This window comes from Branchiostoma belcheri, unplaced genomic scaffold (genome assembly GCF_001625305.1).
Source record: "Branchiostoma belcheri isolate BF01 breed outbred unplaced genomic scaffold, Haploidv18h27 scaffold17, whole genome shotgun sequence".
Classification (NCBI taxonomy): domain Eukaryota; kingdom Metazoa; phylum Chordata; class Leptocardii; order Amphioxiformes; family Branchiostomatidae; genus Branchiostoma; species Branchiostoma belcheri.
This window is the reverse complement of record NW_017803157.1, coordinates 361,845-386,936: the sequence shown is the minus strand read 5'-3', so window position 1 is coordinate 386,936 and position 25,092 is coordinate 361,845. Positions and strand designations below refer to the sequence as shown.

Genomic DNA, 25,092 nt, shown 5'->3' with positions numbered 1-25,092 from the left:
TTATGTTATGAAGTTGAGCATGCAGTCGCGAATGTGCGTGTACCCCCGGCGAATGTTCTTGTTCATAACGCCGTATATGATCGGGTTCAGGGCACCGTTTAACGAGACTAGCAGTTGGCCAACAGCGAAGGCTTCAGCTGGTACTTTGTTGGAGAACATCACCATCATAATACCAGGCATATTACACAGCGTGAACACAGCAAACAGGGACATCATCATTTTGGTGATCTGCCTTTCAGCGGCGCTATTGTGGTTTTGAGAACTGTTGCTCGGGACAACGTGAGCTCGCCGTGGTCCTTTATTTGTACCAGCCTGGTCTGACACTATGGTAGCAGTTGGGACGATGCCTTTGTTTTTATCTGGCTCATTGCCTTTTCGTTCCTCGTTATTTGGTAAGGATTTTTTACCCTGTTGTTTACCTGTGCCAGATGCTGGAGCAACATGCACGATAGTAACTTTGGGTTTACCTGGCTTGACAACTGGCTCATCTTCACTTGATGAGGAATTCTCGTCCCCCACCCACACTACACCTTCCAGGTTTCTAATCGGCTTTGTCACCTTGTCGGTTTCCGTGCTCGTGGAAGGAACGGCTACACCGCCGCCCCCTGACTTCGAGTACTGCACTGCCAAACGGTTTGTGGGGCCACGTGCATGAGCTTGGACACGATTCTTACTCTTCCTCACGTGGTTTTGGATAAGGATGTAAGAGGCAAGGGCAGCGATGTAGGGGAATATTATGTTTAGAATGGTCGGGGGAACCTTCGCCCAGAGTTTGTCAGAATTTGCCGTCCCACACCGTTTCAGCTTTGGATCCACCTTAACTTCCTCAACGATGTAAAGAGGCAAGAAAGAAAGGGCAGGGACCGACCATGTGAGCAAGAGCATGATGGTGAGGGCTTGCTTGGACTTCAGACGCGTGCTGTTGGTACAGATTGTGAAATACCTTTGAAGAGCGATACACAACATGTGCCATAAGGACGCCCCCCATAGCACGGGAGAGATATAGCCTATCAACCAGCATAGGGCTGGCGGAGGCTCCCAAAGGGGGTTTAGAATCTGCTGGATCCAAAATGGGGAATAAATGGCGCTGAAGAGGATGTCTGTGCAACTGAGGCTGACCAGGGGCACGTTGACCAGTTTTCGTAGGTCCGGGCGTGTGCAGATGGCTAGTATGGTGAGGAGGCCACCCACAATAGTCACCACGATGGTTACTGTAACTCACAATGAATAGTTTTCCTCTTCAGTTTACTGAGAAAAACTGGCCATTTGTAGCTTCTTTTTTCGCTAAACAGAGATGCGTTATATGTTATGTTTATGATAAAAGTAATCGGTAGCTGTTTCTGTCAGGCTGTATAATTTTTGACACTCGTACGTTCAGTAAATCTCATTCTCTGTACTTTTCTCAGAGTTTCCACCGAGATATTAAAGAGAAACGAAATTAATGAAAAAGAGCAACAACTGAATGATGTTACAAGAAGACAGAAAGAAAAAACATGAACTTACTTCCGTTGACCACAACGAGAATGTACTCCCCAACAGTTGTCATGACGAAGATTCAACCTTCGCCGTCTGTCAGCTCTGACTGTCTCAAAACGGTTCGGTATGACTTCACACAAGAGTTTCTGCACTGGAACCTGAAAATCAGGAAAATTGTTTCATTGGCAGAGAAAGGACCTTGTGTGTAACACTCCCATCGCTGTAGAGATACTGGGGAGCTCACAATGTATGGACATATGTAGCTTAGTATGTATTCAGAACATAATGGTGCTTTATAATACATATTTCCTGGTTTGTCTAGTTCCATAAAGAATACAAATACTCGTAACATGGAAAGTTAAACAGACAGTAACAATTGCTTGTAATGGAAAGAGCAGAGGCAAAAGAGGAGAAGAAATCACAGAGTTACTCACCTGTCACCGTGTTGAAATCTGTCGGGTCAAAAACGTTGATAGAACATTGGAAAGAGCTGTCGGCAGAAGTGCGTCCAGCGCACTGAGTAATTTTCTGGGCGTTTCGATCATATATTATAGACTGGTAAATGTATGTATCATATCATATAATATGTTAATGAATGGCTTACCCAACACATACCACCTTTTCATAAAGTTAATGAACACATTCCAAACAACAGGAATACATGTACATTGTATCTCTGGCCTACCAGCTTGGAATGCCCCGTACGTCACCACACAACAGAGGGATTTGGTCCTTCTCTATTTATATCATCCTTCAGGAAACTGTTGTAGGTGAAGGCTCAATGGACTTCCACGACAAAGTAAACTTCTCTTTACAAACAGGGTCCCTATGAAGTTGACTTGACTGTTTTTCATGTTCCCTACTCAGTGTCCAGCCTGATGATATCGGAGCTCACATGAACGTTGGGAGAGCCTACAAGATATGGAGCGCTTTCGGATGGGCATACAGTCTCTTTTTCTTCTTAGGCCAGACCGACTTAATTTTATGTATGACATCCTCAAAAGACCCCCAAACTAGTGCGCGCGGGCGAATTTAAAAAAAAAACACCAAAAATAAAAATGCTACTAAACCACATGAATACAAACCTGGTATTGTGGATTTGCGGCAGTACATAGTGACGTACATTGGACTTTTTGCGGAATTTATGAATCGACACTGTACGTACATGTATGTACTGAGTTCTTGAGTCGTGGAGCTTCGGTAGCCTGGGTACCCGGCTCCGTATTGTTGCTAACTGCCATGGACTACCCAGACCTAGAGCCAGGCCAGAGCCTCGGTGGACGTGATCATTTTTTTTTCAAATCGCCTCGGACACTTTTTGTTGTACACACAAGGACTGCGGCTCCCGCTGCTCGCATGGACCCTGACCCTGCCGCTCCGTACTTCTTGTTTCGTAAGATTATGTTGTCCACAAGCGAAACCCCAAAAATACACAACTCTCAACGTAAGAACATTGTAGGATAACCGTTTTTGACCTTGAACTCTGTTTCTGTAACCGCTGCACAACTGCATTTAACTGACAGTGTTTTTTATAAATTTTTACTTAGGCTGCATACATACAATCGACAAATGCATGAAAAACCCGGCCCGCTGCAATTAGATTGGTAAAAGCCAGGCAGTCCATTTTTAAACTTGAACTACATTTTCACAACAGCTACCCACATACCAAAGAAACAAATGTCACGCACAAATAATCGACTTCAAACGTTGACCTTCATACGGACCCACACCACCACAGCTGCCCCACCCCCCACCAGGGCAAAACCGAATACATACCTCCAGAGGGTGTCTCCTACCGTAGATTTGGTACAACTGGAGATCAAACCTATACCTCACCCTGACAAGTCAGGGCATAGTTCTATTCTGGGTGACAGAAAATAACTAGCAGACCATTACTTATTAGATTACAATCGACTGAAACTCAGCATCCAGTCAAAACATATTAAATCAGTATTAGTAATATTCACCTTCCCTTTCTGACGAAGACAACTATGTTTGTCAGATTTTCACATTTTTGCTGACTAAAACAAAGTGCACAAACACTATAATCTATGCAGACATGAAACGATTGACTAATGATATACCTGTCACAAATTCATTATACACATATCAGAACATCTCACGTAATAGGCTACCATTTCCCCCTCAGTTACAGGCTAATTTTCATTCGCATTTGATGTGACTTTAATCTTTTAAGACTTGCACGCATAGTTTGGTAGAAAACCTCGGAGTCAGCCCGTGGTTTATTTTGCGTGATGTTTTAGAGCACATGGGAGGAAAATTGAGGTTTTATCCTCAGTACCTTTCTCTAAACACCTGCGCCTGTCCCCTGGCCGCACCTGCGACCCTCTCTTAAGGTACCTCCGCGCCGCATGTCGGTTTGTGTCACGTCAGAAAAAGCAGCTTAAAAGTCACGGAATCGACTGAGGAATAATCAAACGTCACGGAATGCACGGTGTGTGGAGGGTCTGGTATTTGGTAGATGATCGCGGTGTTATAAGAGAGCAGCGCTTCTCTGAGCGTCAGGACTTGATTTGAAGTACTGTAAAGCCGAAAGTCCTTACAGGGTAAGTTTGTTTCTTTGTTTGTTTTGCATAAACGGTAAACTGTCTTTTTTAAGGCGTAACACAGTTTGTATACATAACTTCAAGCTGCGTAAGACTGCACTGTGAGGTTTGAACCACTCACACCGGGAATTCCAAGGACCCCTACTCTTTTCGATAAGTGCTGTAGGTTCTTTAACGTGCGTGGGGTGTGGCTCTCCCCAAACACTGGACCTCCATTTAACGTCCTATCTGGGGGACGGCCCTAACCGAAGCTAGGTACTGATTTCCACCTGAGTGATGTAAGGAAAGTCGTGTAAAGTGCCTTTGTGAGCTTTCTTGGCTGCGGGCTTACGGGTATAACAGTTGACGTCAAAAATGTACTTTAACAAATAAAACAATGAGGAATCTGAAATTTTTCGAAAGGGCAAATCTCCATTCTAATTACGTTTAGGGGTTCGATTTTAAAACATCACGGTCTTGTTCCTTTGTACTAGAAATAGGAGAGTCGGGGGTCTTGTTGAAAATTGCCGTTAGTGGATTGTGTTTCTAATCAATTGATTTTACCAGGTTTCAGTACTGAATGAAATTACTAGTTTTCCCGCCAACACCCGTCGTACCCTTTATTCAAAATCTATAGCTACATAGTACCAAGTTAAAACTGTGTATCATTTGCTTTAAAATTGGCGTTTTGTATACATTCATATCGCGAGATTTTGTGATGAAATATTGTACTTGATAGAAGTAATGATATATTCTTAAAAGTGGTAGATATTAATGTATACATCCAAATTAACAATCACTTTCAGGGCTTCTTCTCTCCATGACCGTTCAGTTGTCCCAATGGAGCCCCACAAACTGTACCCAAACCCCCACAAGTAGCAAAATCCTCTAAAACGATCGTCTCCGGTGACGTCACCTGTCCATCACAAGTAAACCACGCCCCGGAAGTGACGTCAGGTGCGGAACCCTCATTGGAGAAAAAGCTGGACGTTGAACGTCAAACCAATTGCAAGAAGCAGTGTACCAAGAGAAAAATATTCAGTTGCAGGTGAGTTTAAATACTGGTTTTTGAATCCCTAATGTTGATGTCTGCTACAAATTTTATATTGTCGATAATTTATCTCTATCAAGTGGTCGCACGCAAAGGCTGTTTTTTTTTCTGGTAACCCCCGTCTCCTGGACATTGAACTTGCAGGTTCTGTGATTACGTGACCAACAGGAAAGGTAACAGGGACACGCACCTCCGGACGCACAGCGGGGAACGGCCGTACAAGTGCCGCTTCTGTCACTATGCTGCCGCCTACCGGAGCTCGGTGGTAGTGCACGAACGGAGGCACACCGGTGAAAGACCCTACAGGTAAAATACTTTAATGATGTCCTTGCTTAAAAAGAACCCGTGTGCTCGTTTGCAATTTAAGCAGTTATACAGGAAGCAATTGATATTGGATCGCCCATTTTCTTGCCTACTAGTACCTGGGTTCATAATGACATTTGGGGATCAACGTCGCCGCAAAAACGTGTTGGAAAACAACCAACTCCTCGGCTCTTTGTTTACATTCTTTTTAGGAGCCTCCTTAAAATGCATGCGCCGAGTCGCCCAAAAGCGAAATCCTCCTCACCTCACCGGTCCCATAGCAGTCTGTCCTGCTGTCGGGGCAACTAAACTGTCAACAAGACTGTCAACTGTCAACAAGCGAAATAGCTACGCTAATATGTTAAAAGTTATTGAAATTGAGGAAATGTCAATCATTTATATTTACAGTTTTAATGCAAAAATGTACTTGCTATCGCTTTAACTTTTTTTCCTAAGATGCCCTGCCTGTACGTACTCGGCTTTACAGAAGACTTCCCTGAACCAGCACATGTTGAAGCACCACCCTGCACACTGGCACCCCTTTATGACTACAGCTGGCCGTGCCGATCAACTCACAACACATCCCACGACAAGCGCGGACCGCAAGGCTGTAGGACATACCACGGCTGGCCGCAAGGCGGCGTGCCTGTCCTTAGAACCACCCGGAGTCAACCATAGGCAAGGTGGTAACACGGCGGCTACTGAGGCGGGCAGCAAGACAATCGGGAGCACTGTTCAGCAAGATACTGACAACCGTACGTTGAATGACTTGATCAATTTCTCTCAGAAAGAGGGACAAGTGCCACGACGTCCATCAGTGATTCGGAAGGTTGAAGACAGTAGTGAAGTGGATGTGGACGTAACAACACTCGGTCAGATTCAGGAGAATGTTTTCCTCACCATTCCATCCGTTCGGCCAAGGATTAATATTTCTAACAACGGTTCCTCTTCTCAGACAAAAGCAACTGATCATCGACATGTCTCTAGACAAAATCAAGACCGTGTCGAGAACAGTTCCTCTCAAAAATGCCCCGGGATAAGTTGTATGGAGAAGAAAGAAGAAACTTTCGGGTCCCTGCAGTCCTCAAGCGCTGACGTGCAGGACAAGACCAGCTCGACAGGAGGCGCCTTTAGAGCTAGAACCGTGACCCTGAGGCCATCGTCCAACCCAAGTCAACAACGTGAAAACTCTGACCCTTCAGCAAGCAAACACAATGTTTATCCGTTGGAAAGTCATGAGGATATCACTCTCGGTATGCAAATTAGCCCGAGTTTGCCTGAAACGCAAATCGCGGACGCTCTACGACTAGAGAAAGTAGCATTCCCTGGACACACAGCATTAGGCATCTCTCCGTCATATGACAATGTGACGGTGGGAGCAAACCCGAGGGAAGGTTTGTTTCACCACAATCATCATGGACAAATGTTACAAGAAGTTCCCAGTGTACTACAAGGGTCCCATGCTTGTCACTACTGCGGTATTATCTTCACAGATAAGACAATGCATGACATCCATGCCAGCTACCACGGGCAACCGGCGGACCCTTTCTGTTGTAATATGTGTGGGTTACTATGTCCGGATAGATATGCGTTCTACATGCACCTTCATAGAGCAACTCATAGATGACGGGCCGCCATAGTCTATGTAAGTCTACATTCATGTTATATGGTTAGTCTATAGCTATCAGTCTACTATACTGCTAGGTAGACCACAGCAAGTCAATTTTATGGATGACATCCTCCACAGACGCCAAATCTAAAAGCAATGCGATAGGGCGAAAAAGAAACAAGGCAGGCCAAAAGAAACAAGATTCCTACATTTTCAAATTATGACATCATGAACCTCGTAAAACAAGAAGTGATACCTATATTGTGCTGCTGAGCTTGCAGCCAACTATTACAACATCCAAATGTCAATGAAAAATAAAAGCTTGCAATCATTGTACAGATGGTTTTGATGCAGTGGGAACATCACATATATAAAAGGAATGAAATACATCACTGTATCAAGCAAAACAATAATTATTATGATAAATCAGAGCCTTGCCTTGCCTCCTGTCTTCATATTTATCTGCCATCCACGTTCCGGCATGGCAGTAGACATCTTTGCCCATTTTAGGCATGTTGAGAGGGCAACAAAATTTCTCGTTTTTCTTCTCCAAAATCAGGCGAAAATTCATGCGCGCGCTGGTGCCATCCATACAAATTACTTGCTGTGACCTTACTTCGAACGCGCCAAGCCCAGCGCCCCAGAGGCGTCGCCAAAAACTACTGGCACTGCGACTGCAACACTACCCCGTTGCGAAAGAGTAACCATTTCTAAAAGGCATGCGATTTTGCTATTGTGTAGGTAGAAAAGAGAATGAAAACAGAAGAAGAGGACATCAATGAGATTATAAGACAACTATAAACACGTGTACAGAAATACTAACCTAGCTGACGACCTAGTTTGACACACAGGCAGGTATAGAATTTCATGTTTTGTTGTACAGAGTTCCCCCATTAGGGACAAAAGTGTTGTCAACATTCGTGCATGGTGTGCCCCATTTCTTGTTTGTGCAGTGTTGGAACAAATGGAGCTGTATGTGTAAAACTACTGATACTACAATGTAACGTTACTTACTAGTACTCTCCAAGCAGAGGTTTCAAAGGTTTGGGTTTTGGGTTATTTTGGTGTGTTTTTAGACTTTTTTTATCGTGGTTTCTTTTTATCTCGGCCGCCTGAAGCGGCCGAGGTATTGTGCTCCAAAATATGTACGTTCGATCGTGTTTTCGACCGTGAAAAAAAACCCAATGAAACCAATTACTCTGCATGTATACTTTACTTTGTGGTGTCGACCTACCGGATGATAGTGTCGTTATTCTGATACAACGAAGTTGCTAAAAAAGAGGAAATGCTGTTTACCACAAAACCATTGTTTTATATCATAGTATGCATTTAATGTTCTAGAATTTCGCTAATAGCTGCTGTAATTGGACCAATAAATCAATGACATAAATTATGTACATTAACCTTCCATATTTGCTTCAGTCGCAAGATGTCGCTTTTGATTGGTGAATAAATCACTGTGACGCAAGTAAATATTCACTTGAAATGAGAAATTAATTAGATTCCCAGTGCTGTATTACTCTTTTGTTCTTGTGGTCAACTTGTTTTCTTTGCTTGAATCGCGTAAAAGACCAAGGAAAATACAATGAAATCGGCAATCGCCGAGCCGCGCCCCGATCTGCCGCCGCCATCTTGGATTTTTTTGGAAAGCTGCAATTTGGCCCAAACCGCTAGAGGGGGCGAATTAAAATGTTTAATATATTCGGTGTGAAGTTTTAGTAGCTCTAGCAGTAGAGGAGAAGTTTGATAATGCATAGAACGGATAAAATAGAATAAAATTAAATGAAATAAAATAAAACAGAATAAAAAATAAAATGAAAATAAATAAAAAATAAATAAAAATAAAAATGAAATAAAATGAAAATTATTGTAGTGGTTACATATACTTAACGTTATATTGTATTTAGCAATGATCATTTTTCACTAATTCCATTGGTGTTACAGGTATGAACATACTAGGTAATACATTCTTTCCTCTCTAGCAGTTACACAAATCTATGTGGACATCCTCCAAGAACACAAAACTACATGGCCAGCGGCCGAGATAAACTTTTTTCAAAAGTCTTGTTTTTTTTGCACTGGAATTTTTTTGTTGGGTTGGGGGAAAAATTCCAGTGAAAAACAAAACGATAAAAAGTCTAAAAATACGCCAAAAATAACCCCAAACTTCACCTCTGCTTGGAGAATAAGTCAATATTAAAACATTTGACACAACTTTACGTCTGTGAGTGTTATGTCCTCATTCGTCGAAATTCAACCATTGACTTTATTGACCTGTCGTTGGGGACAAGTGTCGTCCCGAATCCAGGAGAAACTTCGGCCACTCAATCATTTCGTCGTTATGGCCACTTGACTCTGAATGGAAACATGGTGGACATTATACGGTATGGACAATCATTAGACAGCACTACAGCAGAATTATCTGTGGTGTATGCATGCTTATTCGTTAAACAGTTTAGAGATTATTCAACAAATTGTACTTGATTGGAAAACCACTATTTTCCAAATTTATCAATGAACGGCATGTCTTTTTCCAAAATTTAAAGCTCCTTGTTCAAACTTTGTTGAGACAGAATTATTTATGAGGCCCATATCTATGTACTTGTTCTAATTTGAATGGTTGCTTTAGATTGTTGTGAAAATGTATCTGATGGGGTTAAAGGAGTTGCACTCCCAAAAGAACCCCCGGGCTTAAATACCCTGGTAACCGTATATCAACTAACCCGTCGCTAAGGGCCGTCCCACCTGTGTTTACCTGTTCAACAAATACGCGCTCTTCAACCCAGAACTGTCTCAGCGCACACGGCGTCCTCATTGGTCGAATCAACCCACGTGACTGCCGGAAAAACTCGTTCTGCAAACATGGACCTTTACTGAAGCATTGATCTGTGGTGGCTTATCTGAATACAAGGTTCGCGCTTTTCATATACGCGCCGAGGAAAGAGGGTATATCCGGGCTGATACGGCGTTCCTGTGGCATCTTTATCCACTAGGAGAGCGGCTATGTTTATTACTGTAAGATTTGGAGGTGAGTGGTTGGTATATATTTGTCCTCTACACCTGTATTAGGCGGGTATAAAGGCCACACTCGGGAACGGTTTAATCACTAAGACAACATGCGTGCGGCTCGCAATGTGTGCACCTGTCGAAAACTGTGCCCGTCGCTACGTGATAACAAATAAAATGGCGGGTTGGTGAACGTTTAACGTTACAGAAAACCGACAGAGAGAAGACTATATAAATCTACCTGTGATTCTGTCACATTGTGAGTGACTGGGTATTGTGACGTCAGGTCAGGGAAGGGGCACATTATTTAGTAATCTGTAACCGCAGTGGAGTTAATAAAACGTGCGATCCACGCAGCAGGTAGTGTTGACATTCTGGATATGGCTCCTTTGTTTGGTGGTGAAAGTTATACCTTACAATCCACGGGATGTTTTTACACGGTGACTGGACATATAAGAGCCACCGAGAGTTAGTATTATAGTAAGACCTGTTGCGCCGTCACGTTGCCCCCCTTGGTGTTTCATTCAGGCATGACCGTGACTGTGGTGTGTACTGGGTAAGGGTTCATTGTGGGTGGGCGCTGAAATATCGTCGTATCTTTCCTCCCGTTTATAAATGTATTATGAAATGTATTAGGGTTTTTTATTGCTCGACAGTTGTACAGGGTACAATGAATGGCTACAATGACAATGTGGTCATTACAATAATACTAGTCTATTCCTAGAAACTATGTCTACATAAATATGAACGTAAATGGCGTATTGACATGATGTACATTAAACATTTCTGTCTGTCACAATTCTTTCTGTCTTTTCTAAAGTACTACATACATATTGGCCTAGGTACATAGATATGGAGTCGGGGCATGACATAACTATAGCTAGCTAGATTGAAAATGTCTATGCTTGTCTTTGGCAAAGGTTTACGAGATTTACATGTGATCATATTCATTAATTTTCGTCTATCTACATTATACTAAGTAGGTTGGACATATCTAAGAAAATGATATTCATATTCAATACTTTATATACTTAATATATCACTATGCTTCACACCAATTTTTTAAAACACATTTCCCGTTTATTCTATAAATGTTCGGTAGCACTGCTGAAGCCTCATAAAAAACACAGGCATGTTTTTCCAGACGGTGAATTTTGTATTTCAAAGAAACGGAAAACAAAACTTCCTTCCTTTGTAATAAGTATTAGAGAATGGGTACTGTATGCACTTTGACGTTTTTCACATATGCATGAGTTTTTGTGTTGCATTTTCTATCCAGACCGACAGGAGGCGATTTTCAACCCCAACTGCAAGACGAGGCTCTTGCTAGACAGCATCAAGAGAAGATGTAATTGTCATCAGGACAGTAAGTATCAACGTTCGCTCTTGCAATTGGTATGAGGGGAGAGAGTATACTGAAGACGACCCAAAGTATAATGTGTTACTCAATAATGTCAACACAGGGAAACATGGCAAACAAAAATGACAGCTTTATATATAATAGATAAGAAGTGCTATTATGTGCATTAAAACTTGTATACTGCGTTTCCAGACATATTGTTGTTGATGTTTTCTTATGACTTTTCTTCAGTTGATGTGGACTTGTCCGACGAACTGGGCAACGTCAAAAACCTACAACAGGGACTGCACAAATATGCAAATGAGCTTCTGGAGGAGAGAGAGAAGCTAGTTTTGCTGAAGGTTGACAGTAAGTAAGAATGTTGTGTATTTTATGGGATACGATTTTACGAATCTTATGCATTAGAACACACGAGAGGAATAGTGATAGTCATGAAAACGAGAAGGAGTTTCCAGAAATAACTGGAAAGAGATCTACTTTGATAATATTGGGCTTCCAAACTGAATGCACAACAATACTTACGATGGCTCTGATTTATCAATATTTCATTTTTCCTTTGATATAGTGTTATACGTTACGTTACCCCTGAATGAAACCATTTTACAATGACTAAAATATTCAATTTATTCCTTTTTCAAAATTTGTTTCAATTCTATGGATGTTGTAATAGCGAAGTCAAGAGAGGACTATATCGTATTTCTCGTTTTGTTTCTTTACTTTTTAATTGACACCCAAAGACGAGATTCAGAAATAACTTTCACATTGAGAAGAGTATTTTTCTCCTATCCACAATGCCGTTGTCAGGATATATACTGTAAAGACGTCGTTTTTTTCTTCCTTCAGAAATAGAAGGAGCGGAACAGCCAAACTACACTCCTCTTCTCAACGACAGGGAGGCAATAGACTCGAGATTCTTAGGTAAGACGTCTTTATCTGATTTTGCCTTTTTATGGCCTTTTTTCGTATTTTCGGTGAGGGTAGACGTCTTGGCTTTTTGGCTATATATAGCTGAGCTGATAGGAACTAGAAAGGTAATAATGTTTACCTTCAAATGCACAATGTTTACCTTCGCGTATGGTATACTCTGTTAATTCTTACTCAAGCATATTCATATCATATTGTGACAGTAGTCTGAATTCCTCCTGCTACAAAATTGCAACATGTGTAACCCAACACCAGTTACCATGGTTACAGACGTCTGGTTCAGGTCATTAACCTTATTGGTTTGGAGAAGAAGAAACTGCAAAAACGATGTTTTTCTTCATAATACCGGGAACGTTTCAAATCAACATTATTTACTCTCTTCATCATCAGCTCGGCTGTCCAGCAGAGGAGACTCGTCCAGACCGGAAACGGGTCGAGCCCACCGGAAGTCGGGTGGGCGGAAACGGTCGGAAGCTTCCAAGTCCAGACTTCGCGCCACCACACCCACCGGCCGCAACAGCAAGTCAAGACAGGGGAGCAAGCATTAGTGGGAGGGGGTTGTACCAGAGAGGAATTCTTTTGGGGGAGATTCATTACTTAGTTTCGGGGAGGTTTTGATAAAAATGTGTCCATTCAAGTGTATAGTAAAATGACATCGCCTCTGTGGCGTCGCCAAAAAATCAAATTGTTTCATTGTATATACTCATAGGACAGTGCTGTTAAAATACTATTTTACAGGAAAACTAAGAAAACGTAGTCCAGAAAAGATCATACATGTACATATGACCATATAAAAGTAAAGATTTTTTCGAAAGTTCTGTCACTACCATTACTTTGTTTGGTAAAACATCTGTTTGTTGAATATAATTGTCATAGTATTGTATACTGTTATAGTACCCAATATTATTTCTGCAAAATAACATCAAATATATTGTTACTATCATTATATATTGACTAGTGGTACACAAGAACCAGTCGGCAAGTGGTTTTCTACAAATTTTATTACTTCTACACTTAGCCTTACCTGCTGCCCTGTGCTCAATGCATCCATAGGAAGCTTTCAGTACATCCTGTCTTCAGAAATGGGGTAAAAGCCAACTATGGTACCGTACTATCACCTGTGCGCATCATATATATATATATTTAGATATATTCATATATAATGCCTTCCAAAAACACCCAAGAATATTGTCGTTTTGACTTATTATAACTATTGATGTTACTATGGACAGTTGTTTCTTGTATTACAATCCCTTGTGTCTTAAGTATATATTGAGAACAAATTATTCTTGACAATGTTTACAAAGTTGTATACAGAGTTTATATACAAGCTCATGAACTGTTTCTTGACTTCACAATACGATAGCATGCAAGATACCCTTAAAAATTTCAGTCTTCAATACTTAGGTTGATGTACAAAGCGATGCTAAACAATTATGCAGATTTAATGTGTGGTCCCACAAATATATGCAATGACGGAGCAATTAAACTATCAGTTTCAGCAAAATCAAGGCATCATACAAGGATTTTTTGTACTGTTCTTACCTAAACAGGACTGCAAAAATTGCTTAACTCTAACATATGTACGCAAATAACATTTCTACAACTGTACTATATGTACTGACCAACTATACACCTCCGATCACCAACAGGAAAAACCTTTTGACTGTTGGAAAAATGACACTGACTTTTCAGAAACATTTCTTCTTCCGTGTCAATTGCTTAGCCGTTAGCCCACATCTAAAGTCTGACACAAAAAGATTCAAATATTTACAAACATTCATCCATGACACATGTATCAAAGCATAGATTCCTCAAAACATGAACAAAATGCTATAAGTATAATACACTTTGTATGGTGGGATAGTAATAGATTTGGGATACTTTTTGTTAAAGTAATATGAAAATCATTTGAGCCTTTCTCTGAAAAAGGGGTTTCTTGCTGCATGGGCAAGAGTATATGGGAAAAAACAGAATTAGAAATGTCACCTGAAGCTACAGGATTTCTAGAAACCAATGCTTTGAGTCATGTGCCAAACATTCCATGATAAACTTTATTCTATTTGTACACTTCTGGGCAATGGATGTTAGATACACGATGGTACAACTGTCCTACAAAATCCACATATATATCATACATGTATGGTTCTCATTTTCTGTTTTATTGGACAGTGATGCATTGTACTGGTGCTATAAAAGTGCAACAAAAGTGAATCACTTGGATCAGTGTTGTTTGAAACTATGTTTCCACATGCTACACTGATCTTTTACTGAAGTTCAGACCAATACTGCTAGAAGGCGTTATGTACAAGAACTACCACTGCTACAGGTAAGTACTGAGCATCTTTTCAACTGCAGCAAAGGTGTTGTTGCAGCTTCCTTCAGGATATTCCCACCCAATGCACCTTATATAAAATTGCTCTTAAATTCTATCTGTTCCTTGTGCTCTGTGTGCACTTTCTCGTCCTTTCTTATAACACCAAGATTCCCACTTTACAAACTTTTCCCTCTGTCTATCTGCTCAACAAGTTTTCTTGTAGTCTGAACCACTATCTGTTAAATCTTTCCAACATTGCCACAACTTTAAAGCCTACATTCAGGTATACATAAAGCAAATGGTCAAAAAATCTATAATCTTTAACTCTGATGAAAATCAAGTTCCTACCAAACTTTTAAACACTATTGAATGTAAAGAAATATCATTTACATTATGTTAAACAACCCTTACCACAAAGATAATAGTATTTATTGTGTGTCTGTTTATTAATAGTGAACATGGTTGAATATATGAGGCCATATACATGACACAAGCAGCAAATGAAACAACTGGAATCGTAAGTCACCACTACTTTCAAAACATTAACGTTGGGTCATCAAAAGGATAACATCTCTGTACACTCACAAAATATGGTCTAAAATAATATCTTAAAGACAGGATAGTATCTTATTATGAAAGTTCATCTGTGTTGGTAAGTAATCATAGTAAAATGTTGAACTAAATTCCAACACAAGAATTACACAGAGATCAAATTTTCAGTGACCACTGTCGCCTTCATCAGAATAAACGTAATATCGCGAGAGTTACGGTTACAGACACGTGACCTTATTCATGTGAGATTACGTTTTGAAGTGATTGGTCATTAATTATCCTGATGAAGGCAACAGTGGCTGTTGCAAAATTTGATCTCAGTGTAATCCTTGTGTTGGAATAAAGCTCAACACTTTACTAGGATAGTATCTTGATGGTGTGGACTTGTTCTGCATGTCCTCTTTCAGAGGTTGTTGATTGCAGCCTTACTCTTAGTCTATCTTTACATTGGTATAGATCTTTCGAACAAATGCACTTGTACCTGCATATCCTAGCGTACCTGTAGAAAAAAGTGGAATGATGTGCTGTAATTACGTGTAAATGTATAACATACATGTTGTAGGTGATGGTAAGCAATGTTCTTCTACATTTGGGAGATACTGTTATACAAATTTCCAAATGTACATGTAACATAATCATTAATTAGTACTGGAATATAAAATATCTTGAAGAATGAATGAATGTGTTGAAGAAGTATAAGAGCATGGCATAGAATAGAATCCAAGATGCACTTTTATAGAGACAACACAGTAACTTACCACACATAAATCCCAGAGCTATACTGAACAGGGCCATGTAACCAAAGTAGAATGCAGTCTGGAAGAGCCCATACATCCTGTGGGGAGGGATGGAACATACCATTGATAAATATTTCACAGTTCATATACATGTTTGAACGTATGAATTTTCTTTAAAAGTCTACGACATTTTTACAGTCCATGCTTATCTATTACACATACAGATATAAAAGAACTGTTCAACATGAGGCATATCTGCATCTATACTGGAGACTTACTTGGTTTTGAAGAAGAAGTAGTAGAAGGAGTACATGTACACATATGCAGCAGTGGAGGATGCAGCCAGGAAACTGGTGAACCAGCTATTAGACAAGTAATAATATCTGGCAACAGTTTCCAAACAGTTTTCAGTGTGATCCATACTTCCTAAATTCTCAGATGTAAGATGAAATACCTACATGGATCACACAGCAAAGATTACTAACAGGATTAGGATGGTAAAACCTTCTGTAATTTACGTTCGCAGTAGCAAACGCTTGCGGCCTGAGAAAAATGGACATGTTTGTGGAACTATGTGTCAGGTGCAGTTTGGCGAATTCTTTGTTAACGGTAATGATAAGTTCAAGGTACAGAAGTGACCACGGACATGATAGTACTGTTCCTGAATTACAGTATATTGGTCGATAAGGACTGCTCTTCTTTGCCAAATGAAAGCACCTCCATCTGAAAGCTTATCCAAAGGCAGCACTCCTCCCAGGGAATGACACGACATTACAGTCAAGACTTGTGCTGTGTACCGGTTCACTGGAACTACATTGTACTTTCGGAAATGTTTAGGCTCAAGTAAAAAAAAAATGCTGAATGTCTGGAAGTAGTTCTGGACTCAAAAAAATGTCACATTCCCCATTTTGTTCTAAACCACCTGAAATCTTCAATAGTAAAAAAATGTGAGCTCTAAAATGACGAAAACACTGCCAGTGGGCATCATCAAGTGTTGGCCTCCGTAAATTATGTGGCTACAGTTTTGCCCAGACAAGCCCCGCATATCTAAGATTTTCAGGTGCTATCAAATCCTCTTCCAGTTATTTATTTATTCTTGTACTTTGTCAAAAAAAATGTTGAAAAGTAAAGGAACTGTTTGTACCATTTCTTCTCTGGGATGGGTCGGGGGACAGCGTTGACCCTGCAGGGGTAGTTGGGCTGTCCGGACAGGTTCCGCCCCAGGACTGTCCCCACCAGGGTCAGGGGCAGGATCACAAACAGGCAGATACACGTTACAGCAACCTGGGGAGGGGGCCAATGTGTTACATGTAGGTCTACAGCATTCACATATATACTTCTTTCACTATATTGAAAGGAACGAAACATTTCCTTTTGTAAACATGAACAAAAATACACAGGTGTCCGAGGCTCAACAGATAAACAATCTAGTTGGTTGGTATTTGAAGTGCATTTTTTTTTTCTAAAATAGATGTATAGACATGTATGTACAGGTGACTGTAATACAGAAACATATAGATTCTTAGCACGGTGCTGTAATTAGGCATAGATGCAAACACTGAGCTTTGATTATTATTCTTAGTACTAGTACTTATCTGTAGAGGAAAGGACTACTATTACTAAGTGTACTTCTTGTAGAACTGTAAAAGAAGCACGTCTGGCCTTACCATGGTGCCAAACGGGATTGCACGCGAGGCGTGGTAGTAGATGGCGATGAAGTTGATGAAGAAGGCAGTGCCACACACCAGACAGGGCAGCAGGAAAGCACTCAGGACCATCTGTTTGATCCACACACGCCCTGGGGGGCAAAAAACAGTCAAGGTTAGTGTAAACTCATGCGTTTTTGCAGAGACAATACCTATGAGGAAAAGAAAACGCTGTTAACGTCCCAAAACCCACTCAGAAAAAGTATGACATTTTGTCTTCCACAGCTTCCACAAAAGAAGTCAAGCCCAAAAAGTTTCGACTGTATACCCTAAACATAGTCTCGTGTTGCAATCCTTAAATTAAAGGGCATGAATTTGCAAATAAACTTATAACGTGAAAAATTGTATGATAGGCAAGGCAGCCGAGCAACTTTCCACACATGGCCACAGTAATTTCCTGTGCTGTAAGTTTGCGGTTGAAACAGATCTGTGATACAGCAGTGGAAATGCATAATTGTGGTATCACAAGGAGAAAGCATACATACCTCCCATCCTGGCATACAGGCCCCCACCACTGTACCCATTGACTGGTGCTGTGGCAGCGTACACAAAGATAGCTGTGCTCAGGAGGGACCCTCGTCTGGACAGGGAACAACAATCATTAATTTAAAAAGAGGTTAAAGATCACACAATGTTGGCTACCACTACTATAAGTTCAAGTTTTAGACAAAATGACAAAAAAAAACTTTGAAAACTGTTATTGGTATGTTACTCTACACCAATTTGATTACTTGGTTCCTGGATTTTTCCAGAAAAAATATGAAGCGACAGGGTGAAAAAAACGCCTGGGCATACTATGATAGCCCAAAATGCTATCGTAGGATTCATGAAGTCAACATACCAGGCTGGTTTGTAATTCTAACAAAAATTGAATGAATTTCAAACTTTTATCTAAACCACTGCATTGATATGTGGAAAAACTGAAACAACTCTGAAGAAAAGGGACTTCCTTCAACTGTTGGGGCCAAAATATGAGCATTTTGGAGTTGATTCAGAGCCTGGAATTTTTTTTTTGCAAATCTCCAAATGTGATGATGATGACTTACTCTGTGTACAGCTCTCCAAATATGGCGATGAAGATGACACTAAAAGCGACCACAGAGATGTGGTAGCCTGTGCCTATCAGGGCAGAGAACAGCATGCAGTTGTAGGCTGGCCTGAAGACGTCCCCGTGGACTTGTTTCCAGCCATACTCATCTCCCAGGTCCCTCTCCTGTTACACATTAGGCAAAGGAGATATCTGTGATGAACTGTAGCCTTTCCAGTGGTACCAAAACCTTTTTAAACCAACAACCAATCCTACAGCAAATGCTACTGCTGTGTACCGGTTTGCTGGACCGGTTCCAGGCTTGTAAAAATTATGTTCAATGTTCAAGTCCAAAAAAACCCTGAACGTCTGGAACCAGCAAAAAAAAAATCATTGCACATTTGTTCTAAACCAAACCTAAACATGAGTTTTGGTACACAATACTAGCAAATACTGTAATAAAAATGCATATAATATACGTTAAAAAGCCAGATATATGTTCAATCAGCCATTCAACGCCACATAAACTCTAATAGCCTGTAAGTTCCTGATTACCATATCATCAAGTTCATCGTCCTTGCTGTAGCGTGCGTAGTCCTTCCTGAGCGTGCGCATCAGGATCATGGAGACCAGCCCCACCAGGAAAATCACCATCATGAACGAGTTAAAGATGGAGAACCAGTGGATCTGGGGAAGGGCAGCAAAGGGAAAAATTAACTTAAAGGCATCCAAATGCAATTTCAGGGTGAAAAAAAACTTGATGAATTTTCTGGTCATTCTTTTAATGTAGTAAGTTAAGTCAATCCTATCCCATAACACAATGATATCTGTGAGGAAAAAATGCAATGTCACTGACGGTAATTAAATGGTTGCTTGTTTGTGTATTGTAGGCTGGCTCTTGCTTTTTATGGGCGGTACCCTTCCAAAATATCTTGATATAGTGAACAGCAGATATAGACATTGGAAATCTGTATGAAAAAGTGGAGCTCCAAGGATGGTTGCTTACCCTGTGTTGGAAAAAGTTGGGATCCAGGTACTTATCAAACCTGTCCTTGTAGGGAATGTTGGATTTCTTCCAATTCACCTGTCCAACAGAAAAGTGGGTTCAAAACCACAACAAATACACTAAACCATATGTACTGTACATACAATCTATATCACAGATAACCTTTATTGTATATTTATGCCCTATTGCCCTATCTAAGTATAGGCATAAAGTATAAAAGTAGTCATAAATATTTAATGTATTCAATGTTTGTTGAAAGTTCAGTGATGTAATACAAAAGTTAATATCAACATCTATTCATGCCAAGAACACTTCTGACTAGTGCTGTGTACCTAAACTCATGTTCAGATTCAGGTCCAGATTCAAGTCCAGAGGTTTAGGTACAGGTCCGGACTTGTAATTCCAGACCTAAATATAGGGCATATAGATAAATATGGAAGGGACTTCTCAATTAACATTTCCCAATGGGAAATGGGGAATCTTTTCGGAAATTCCACAAAATTTTGGCCACATAATTTACAGAGGCCGACACTTGGCAATGCCCAAAGGCAATGTTTTCTTCATTTGGTAGTACAAATTTTTGATCTATTGAAGATTTTTGGACAAAAAGGGGAATGTGACATGAGTTCCAGGTGTTCAAGTTTTTTTGGACATGAACCTAAACATTTTTACAGGTCCGGAATCTGTCCAGCCAACTGGTACACAGCACTACTTGTGACTGATGTTATAAAGAGTGACTTACAGAGTATGTGAAGGGGATCTTGGTGTTGGGGATGAGTTTGACCTTAGCCTCACTGGTCAGGTTCACGTCCACAATCTGGTCCACATTGTAGCCAATGTCCAGCTTTTTGTGTGTCCAGAGGTAGTAGCCATCTCCATTTTCATCAATCTCTCCCGCAATACCTGCAATACAACAGGCCATTACAAAAGGTGGTAGGGCCACACCAATTTAATTTGTTGGTTCTCCGATTCGCCTCTTCATTTTTTTCTGATTTGCAAAAAAAAAAAAAAAGATTCTGGTTCTGAATCAACTAAAAAATGCTCATATTTTACCCCCAACAGTTGAGGAAATTCTTTTTCTTCCTAGTTGTTACAGTTTTTTCCATCTATCAATGCAGTGGTTTGATTAGAAGTTCAAAATTTATACTTCAAATTTTAACCCAGCCTTTTTTGTTGACTTCATGGCTCATATTGTAGCATTTGGGGCTATAATAGGATGCCTAGACCTGTTTTTATTTTTATTTTTTTTCGCCCTGTCGCTTCATATTTTTTCTGAAAAAATCCGAGAACCAACAAATTAAATTGGTGTGGCCTAGACACAGTTTATTCACATGCAAGTATCTTTTCGTTAAATGTAAAACACAGCATTTACAGAAGGAAAACATTGTTTTTGCTGTTCCTTCTTCCTCTTTTTCTTCTTCTCAAAACAAATAACGTCAAAGTATCACAGTATGGAACATACTAAAAACTGTTCAGAAACCATTAACAATAATTTTTTTTTCTACTGCACTTAACAGTCAATACAGCAAGCAAATAAAATCACATATGCCTACAGTACAGGTTAGGTACCAGTAGACATTACAAAAACCTGCGCAGCTCCAATTTTACCTGCACTAACCTGCATATGCAGGTGGTATTTCTAACCTAAAGTAATGAGTACAAGAGAACAAGAACAAATGGCTTACCCCAAATAGGAAGGTCATCAATGTACATCTGGTACCAGTAATGGTTCTTGACTGCATACACAAAGGCATCATACTTCTGCTTGGTCAGGTCTACCTCACAGTACTTTGTCTGTGGCACATTCACTTTGGGGAACAACCAAAAATTCAATATTACATCCTGACAGAAATTGTCACAGCTTATGTTTGCATCTTTTATTCATTACTGAAACTATATATGCTATACTGGGCATCTATTTGAAATTGAAATGTCAATGTTTTTCCGGATTTCAAAATGTTCAGTGGTGACACCATGTGCCATTCAAAATCAGTGGTCGAAATACTTTTGTCAATGTTCTGCAATATTGCAGGATGTCACAATATTGTTCTGCGATTTGGAAATACCAGCACTTCTGCAAACATAGACTTTTAAGCCCTGACTCAAACCCATACAAAATTGCATGTTGCCACACATTTTAGTACCAGTGCATGCAATTTGAAAAATACATGCATAATTAGTACAGTATATCATTAAGTAGTAAGCACAAAAGCTCCTATACAATATTATACACAGACACAATTGAACCCTTATCCTATTTTTTTCTCAGTCTGCAAAATTGCAGGTTGCTTAATTTTCTTCTGCAACATTGAAAATTTCTCTGTGAGATGCAGACTGCATATATTTCTAACGCTGAAAATGTAATTAAGCTTCACCTTTATAGTCAATATCCAGTCCACTGAACTGAAGCTCCACTCCCTGTAAGGCCTCTCCTAATGTCTCGTGGTAGTGACCAATGGCCTCTTTAGGCCCAGCACAGAAGGGAAGGGAGAAGTACTCATATGTTTCCTGTAATGGGGATGGGACAGAACAGCACATCAGTCACACTGACTCACAGGCACATAATCTCACACTACTACTAGCACATTTATAGCAACTCATTCTCCTGGGCATACTTGATATAGTAATACATGTATCAATCAAAATTATGCTAGTTACATGTCCATAAAATCCTTCATAAAATTCTTGAAGGATTTCTAGTAAGAGATTTATCTTTGCATTTATTTTTTTTATCTTTGCATGTTATCTTTTATCTTTGCATTCATCTTATCAGCAATGTTTTTTTAATCTCTTACATGTAATTAGTACCATAACATATTGCTATCTAGGTCAATACAAATTATGAACTGACCAATCAGCACAAGATCACTGTTTTCTATATAGATAAGACTTACCTGTCTGTTATGGTATGGTCCAACAGTGTTCATCCACAGTACAACCTCTTCCTTGTCCACATACTGAAAATTAACACAGACCAGTTGCAATGTGATGTTTTTAAGCTGAACAAAAATTATATCTTTGATTTGATATCTTCACATCTCCTTTCTTATATGGTGCAAAATGTAATATTTGTATCAAAGTCTTAAAGAGGGCTTTTGATGTCAGTTATCAGTGTATCACTGTTTCTTCCACGTATCCTGTACAATGAACAGCTGAACACACCAGGCCCCGCCCACCTGTCCTTCTGTAGTGTCAACATGTACAGGTAAGGACGACCTGAACCGGACATGGGGACAGCAAACTTTCTACTCAGCAACTCTGTACACATGTAACATTACAGTTTTATATCTTTGTACTCTTGGACTCATAGCAGAAACATGAGAAAAATTTCAAACAAAATCAATAAAAAATGATTTTCCTTGATATCTGTACCTGGTACCATGAAAAAAGTGTACAACTCTTCAATTTGTGTGGCCAAAATCTTTCTCTAAATCTGTATTGGAAACTACTAAGCACTTATACAGTTTTAATGATACAACAATTAAAGTAGTGGTACCAATAAAATCTTCTTCAAAATCTGTCCTGAATTGTAAATGTTGAGCATCAGTTAGTACTATGATTGTGTTTTGTAACATTTCTATTTGTTCCTATGCCGCTGGAAACCTCCTATCTATACCTAAATGTGTCTTGAATAAAAAAATGTCAATCTAATTATCTGCTACCAGTATGCCACGTCACAAAAGAGAACATTTGGAACACAAATTTGGTGAGGGAAGTTCCCATCACCATAAATAACATAGATCCAATCTCTGACAGTCTGACCTCTATCTATATCACTTTTTAAAACCTAGTTACATGTAAATGTATAGATGTGTGTCACTAGCTGACTGTGGACAAACAATTTTTATGAAGTGCATGTCCTACAATTTGTATGTAGGGTATTTCTATTTGCAGTCATGGCTAGAACAATGGTGTAATTCAGCATATGTAAATCATTACTTAATATAGGCAGGTCTTAAACCACCAACGGTGCTGGTGCATTGATAACGACCTGTAAGTATAACCTGTTTTTGTCCCTACCTATTCAGAGTGCACCTGACCATAAATAATTATCATTGTCCAGTCACCATTTTGGATCTACCCTGTCATTCTGTAAGCGTAACATGTATCATGATGCAAACTATATACAAATTTAACTCCAGGTAGAATGTTGGGAACTACAATAATTATTGATTAATACAAGTCTTTAAAGAATCTAAAATACCTACTGCCTGGTAAAACATTTTCCAATTTTTAGAAAGGTCAGTCCCAATGTGCACTGGCCAAAGACTCCAAATTCACAATGATGTTCTGTGACTTGACTTCATAATCAAAATCTATATTTGTGTAATAAATGTACACACTGTTGTTTTATGTTATGTTCACCATTTTTGAAGTCACTTGCCAATTTGCAAGCTCATGAATTTCACTCCACTAACATGTGCTACATTACAAATTGCGTTATTCCAACACAAAATCCACAGTACATGTAGATGGAATGAACAAGGCACATAATGTATGCATCTTTCTGACTGTCCCATATGATTTGTGTTTAGATAAACAAAATTAAACCAATCCAAAATAAGTCACAACTCCCAATTTCATAACATAAAAAGAATGTTTTTTTCCATCTGTAAAGCTATAAATCATTTGTTCCAAAGCTACTTTCTCTCTCTCTCTCTCTCTCTATATATATATATATATATATGTACGGATGTTATGATCAATATAATGTTCTTGCTAGTTATATGCATTGATGTTTATATGGTGACCTATGCAGCTATGACATCATATCCTCCATAGTCCAGACAACTTGCATGTCTGAATAATTATAATACTAGTAATCCAAACTGAGGTAAATGTGATCAATATACAAAGGTATAAACCTCAAGTATAGACGATTACCATGATAACCGAAGGTATGGATCAAATATTTTCATTTTCTATTTTTCTGTGCCTTCGTCAAATTCGGTGGTTTGGCTACATGTGTTAAAGAATAGCATAGGCCACGGGAAAATTATACATAAAAGAATAAGGATTTTTTCAATGGTGGGAATCGTCAGAACAAAAAGACCCATAGCAGATAGGATACAACAAAATTCATCCAACCCCTTTACTAAGTAACGACGGCTAGGATGTCTTCATAATATTTTTTGAGAACAAAAATTATGAGGACCACAAAATATCGTTCAGGCAGGACAACAGAGGCTGTTGCTCTCCCACTTTCTCTTACCGTGTGACTGTGTTCGTCCGCTCTGGCGTGGCTCAACAGCTTCAGGAAGAGCAAACTGAGGGAAAATAATGATTTGTTGGTCGTCATAGTGGTAAATTTGCCTCAGTTTTCATCAGTGTCGTGTAGAAGTGGACGTGCGTGGGACACCTGTAGTAGAGCCGCCCTCCCACCTTTTCTGTCTCCTCTCCCAGCCAGCCACGTCACGTGCAAGACCGCACACACCCTCTAAAATACACATTATGAGAAGTCATCGATTAACA

The 25,092-nt window shown here is 39.8% G+C and overlaps 3 protein-coding genes across 3 annotated transcripts; 1 reads left to right on the top strand and 2 right to left on the bottom strand.

Moving 5' to 3' along the window:
• On the bottom strand, nt 1-1,546 carry LOC109466692 (muscarinic acetylcholine receptor M4-like). Its single transcript, XM_019764440.1, has 2 exons — nt 1,504-1,546; nt 1-1,211 (listed from the first exon to the last, which is right to left on the bottom strand). The coding sequence occupies exons 1-2, from the start codon at nt 1,544-1,546 to the stop codon at nt 1-3; spliced, it is 1,254 nt and encodes a 417-aa protein (XP_019619999.1).
• Nucleotides 1,547-9,813: 8,267 nt separating this feature from the next.
• LOC109466714 (uncharacterized protein CXorf65 homolog) lies at nt 9,814-14,246 on the top strand. The gene is made up of 5 exons (XM_019764472.1): nt 9,814-10,013; nt 11,271-11,357; nt 11,583-11,699; nt 12,195-12,269; nt 12,666-14,246. Exons 1-5 carry the CDS (start codon nt 9,989-9,991, stop codon nt 12,821-12,823), a joined length of 462 nt encoding a protein of 153 aa, XP_019620031.1. The 5' UTR covers nt 9,814-9,988; the 3' UTR covers nt 12,824-14,246.
• On the bottom strand, nt 13,261-25,049 carry LOC109466556 (transmembrane 9 superfamily member 3-like). The gene is made up of 14 exons (XM_019764289.1): nt 24,833-25,049; nt 22,515-22,577; nt 21,996-22,128; nt 21,306-21,428; nt 20,363-20,523; nt 19,621-19,698; nt 19,170-19,301; nt 18,634-18,800; nt 18,073-18,167; nt 17,549-17,679; nt 17,026-17,165; nt 16,160-16,243; nt 15,903-15,979; nt 13,261-15,643 (listed from the first exon to the last, which is right to left on the bottom strand). Exons 1-14 carry the CDS (start codon nt 24,917-24,919, stop codon nt 15,576-15,578), a joined length of 1,539 nt encoding a protein of 512 aa, XP_019619848.1. The 5' UTR covers nt 24,920-25,049; the 3' UTR covers nt 13,261-15,575.
• Nucleotides 25,050-25,092: the final 43 nt, after the last annotated feature.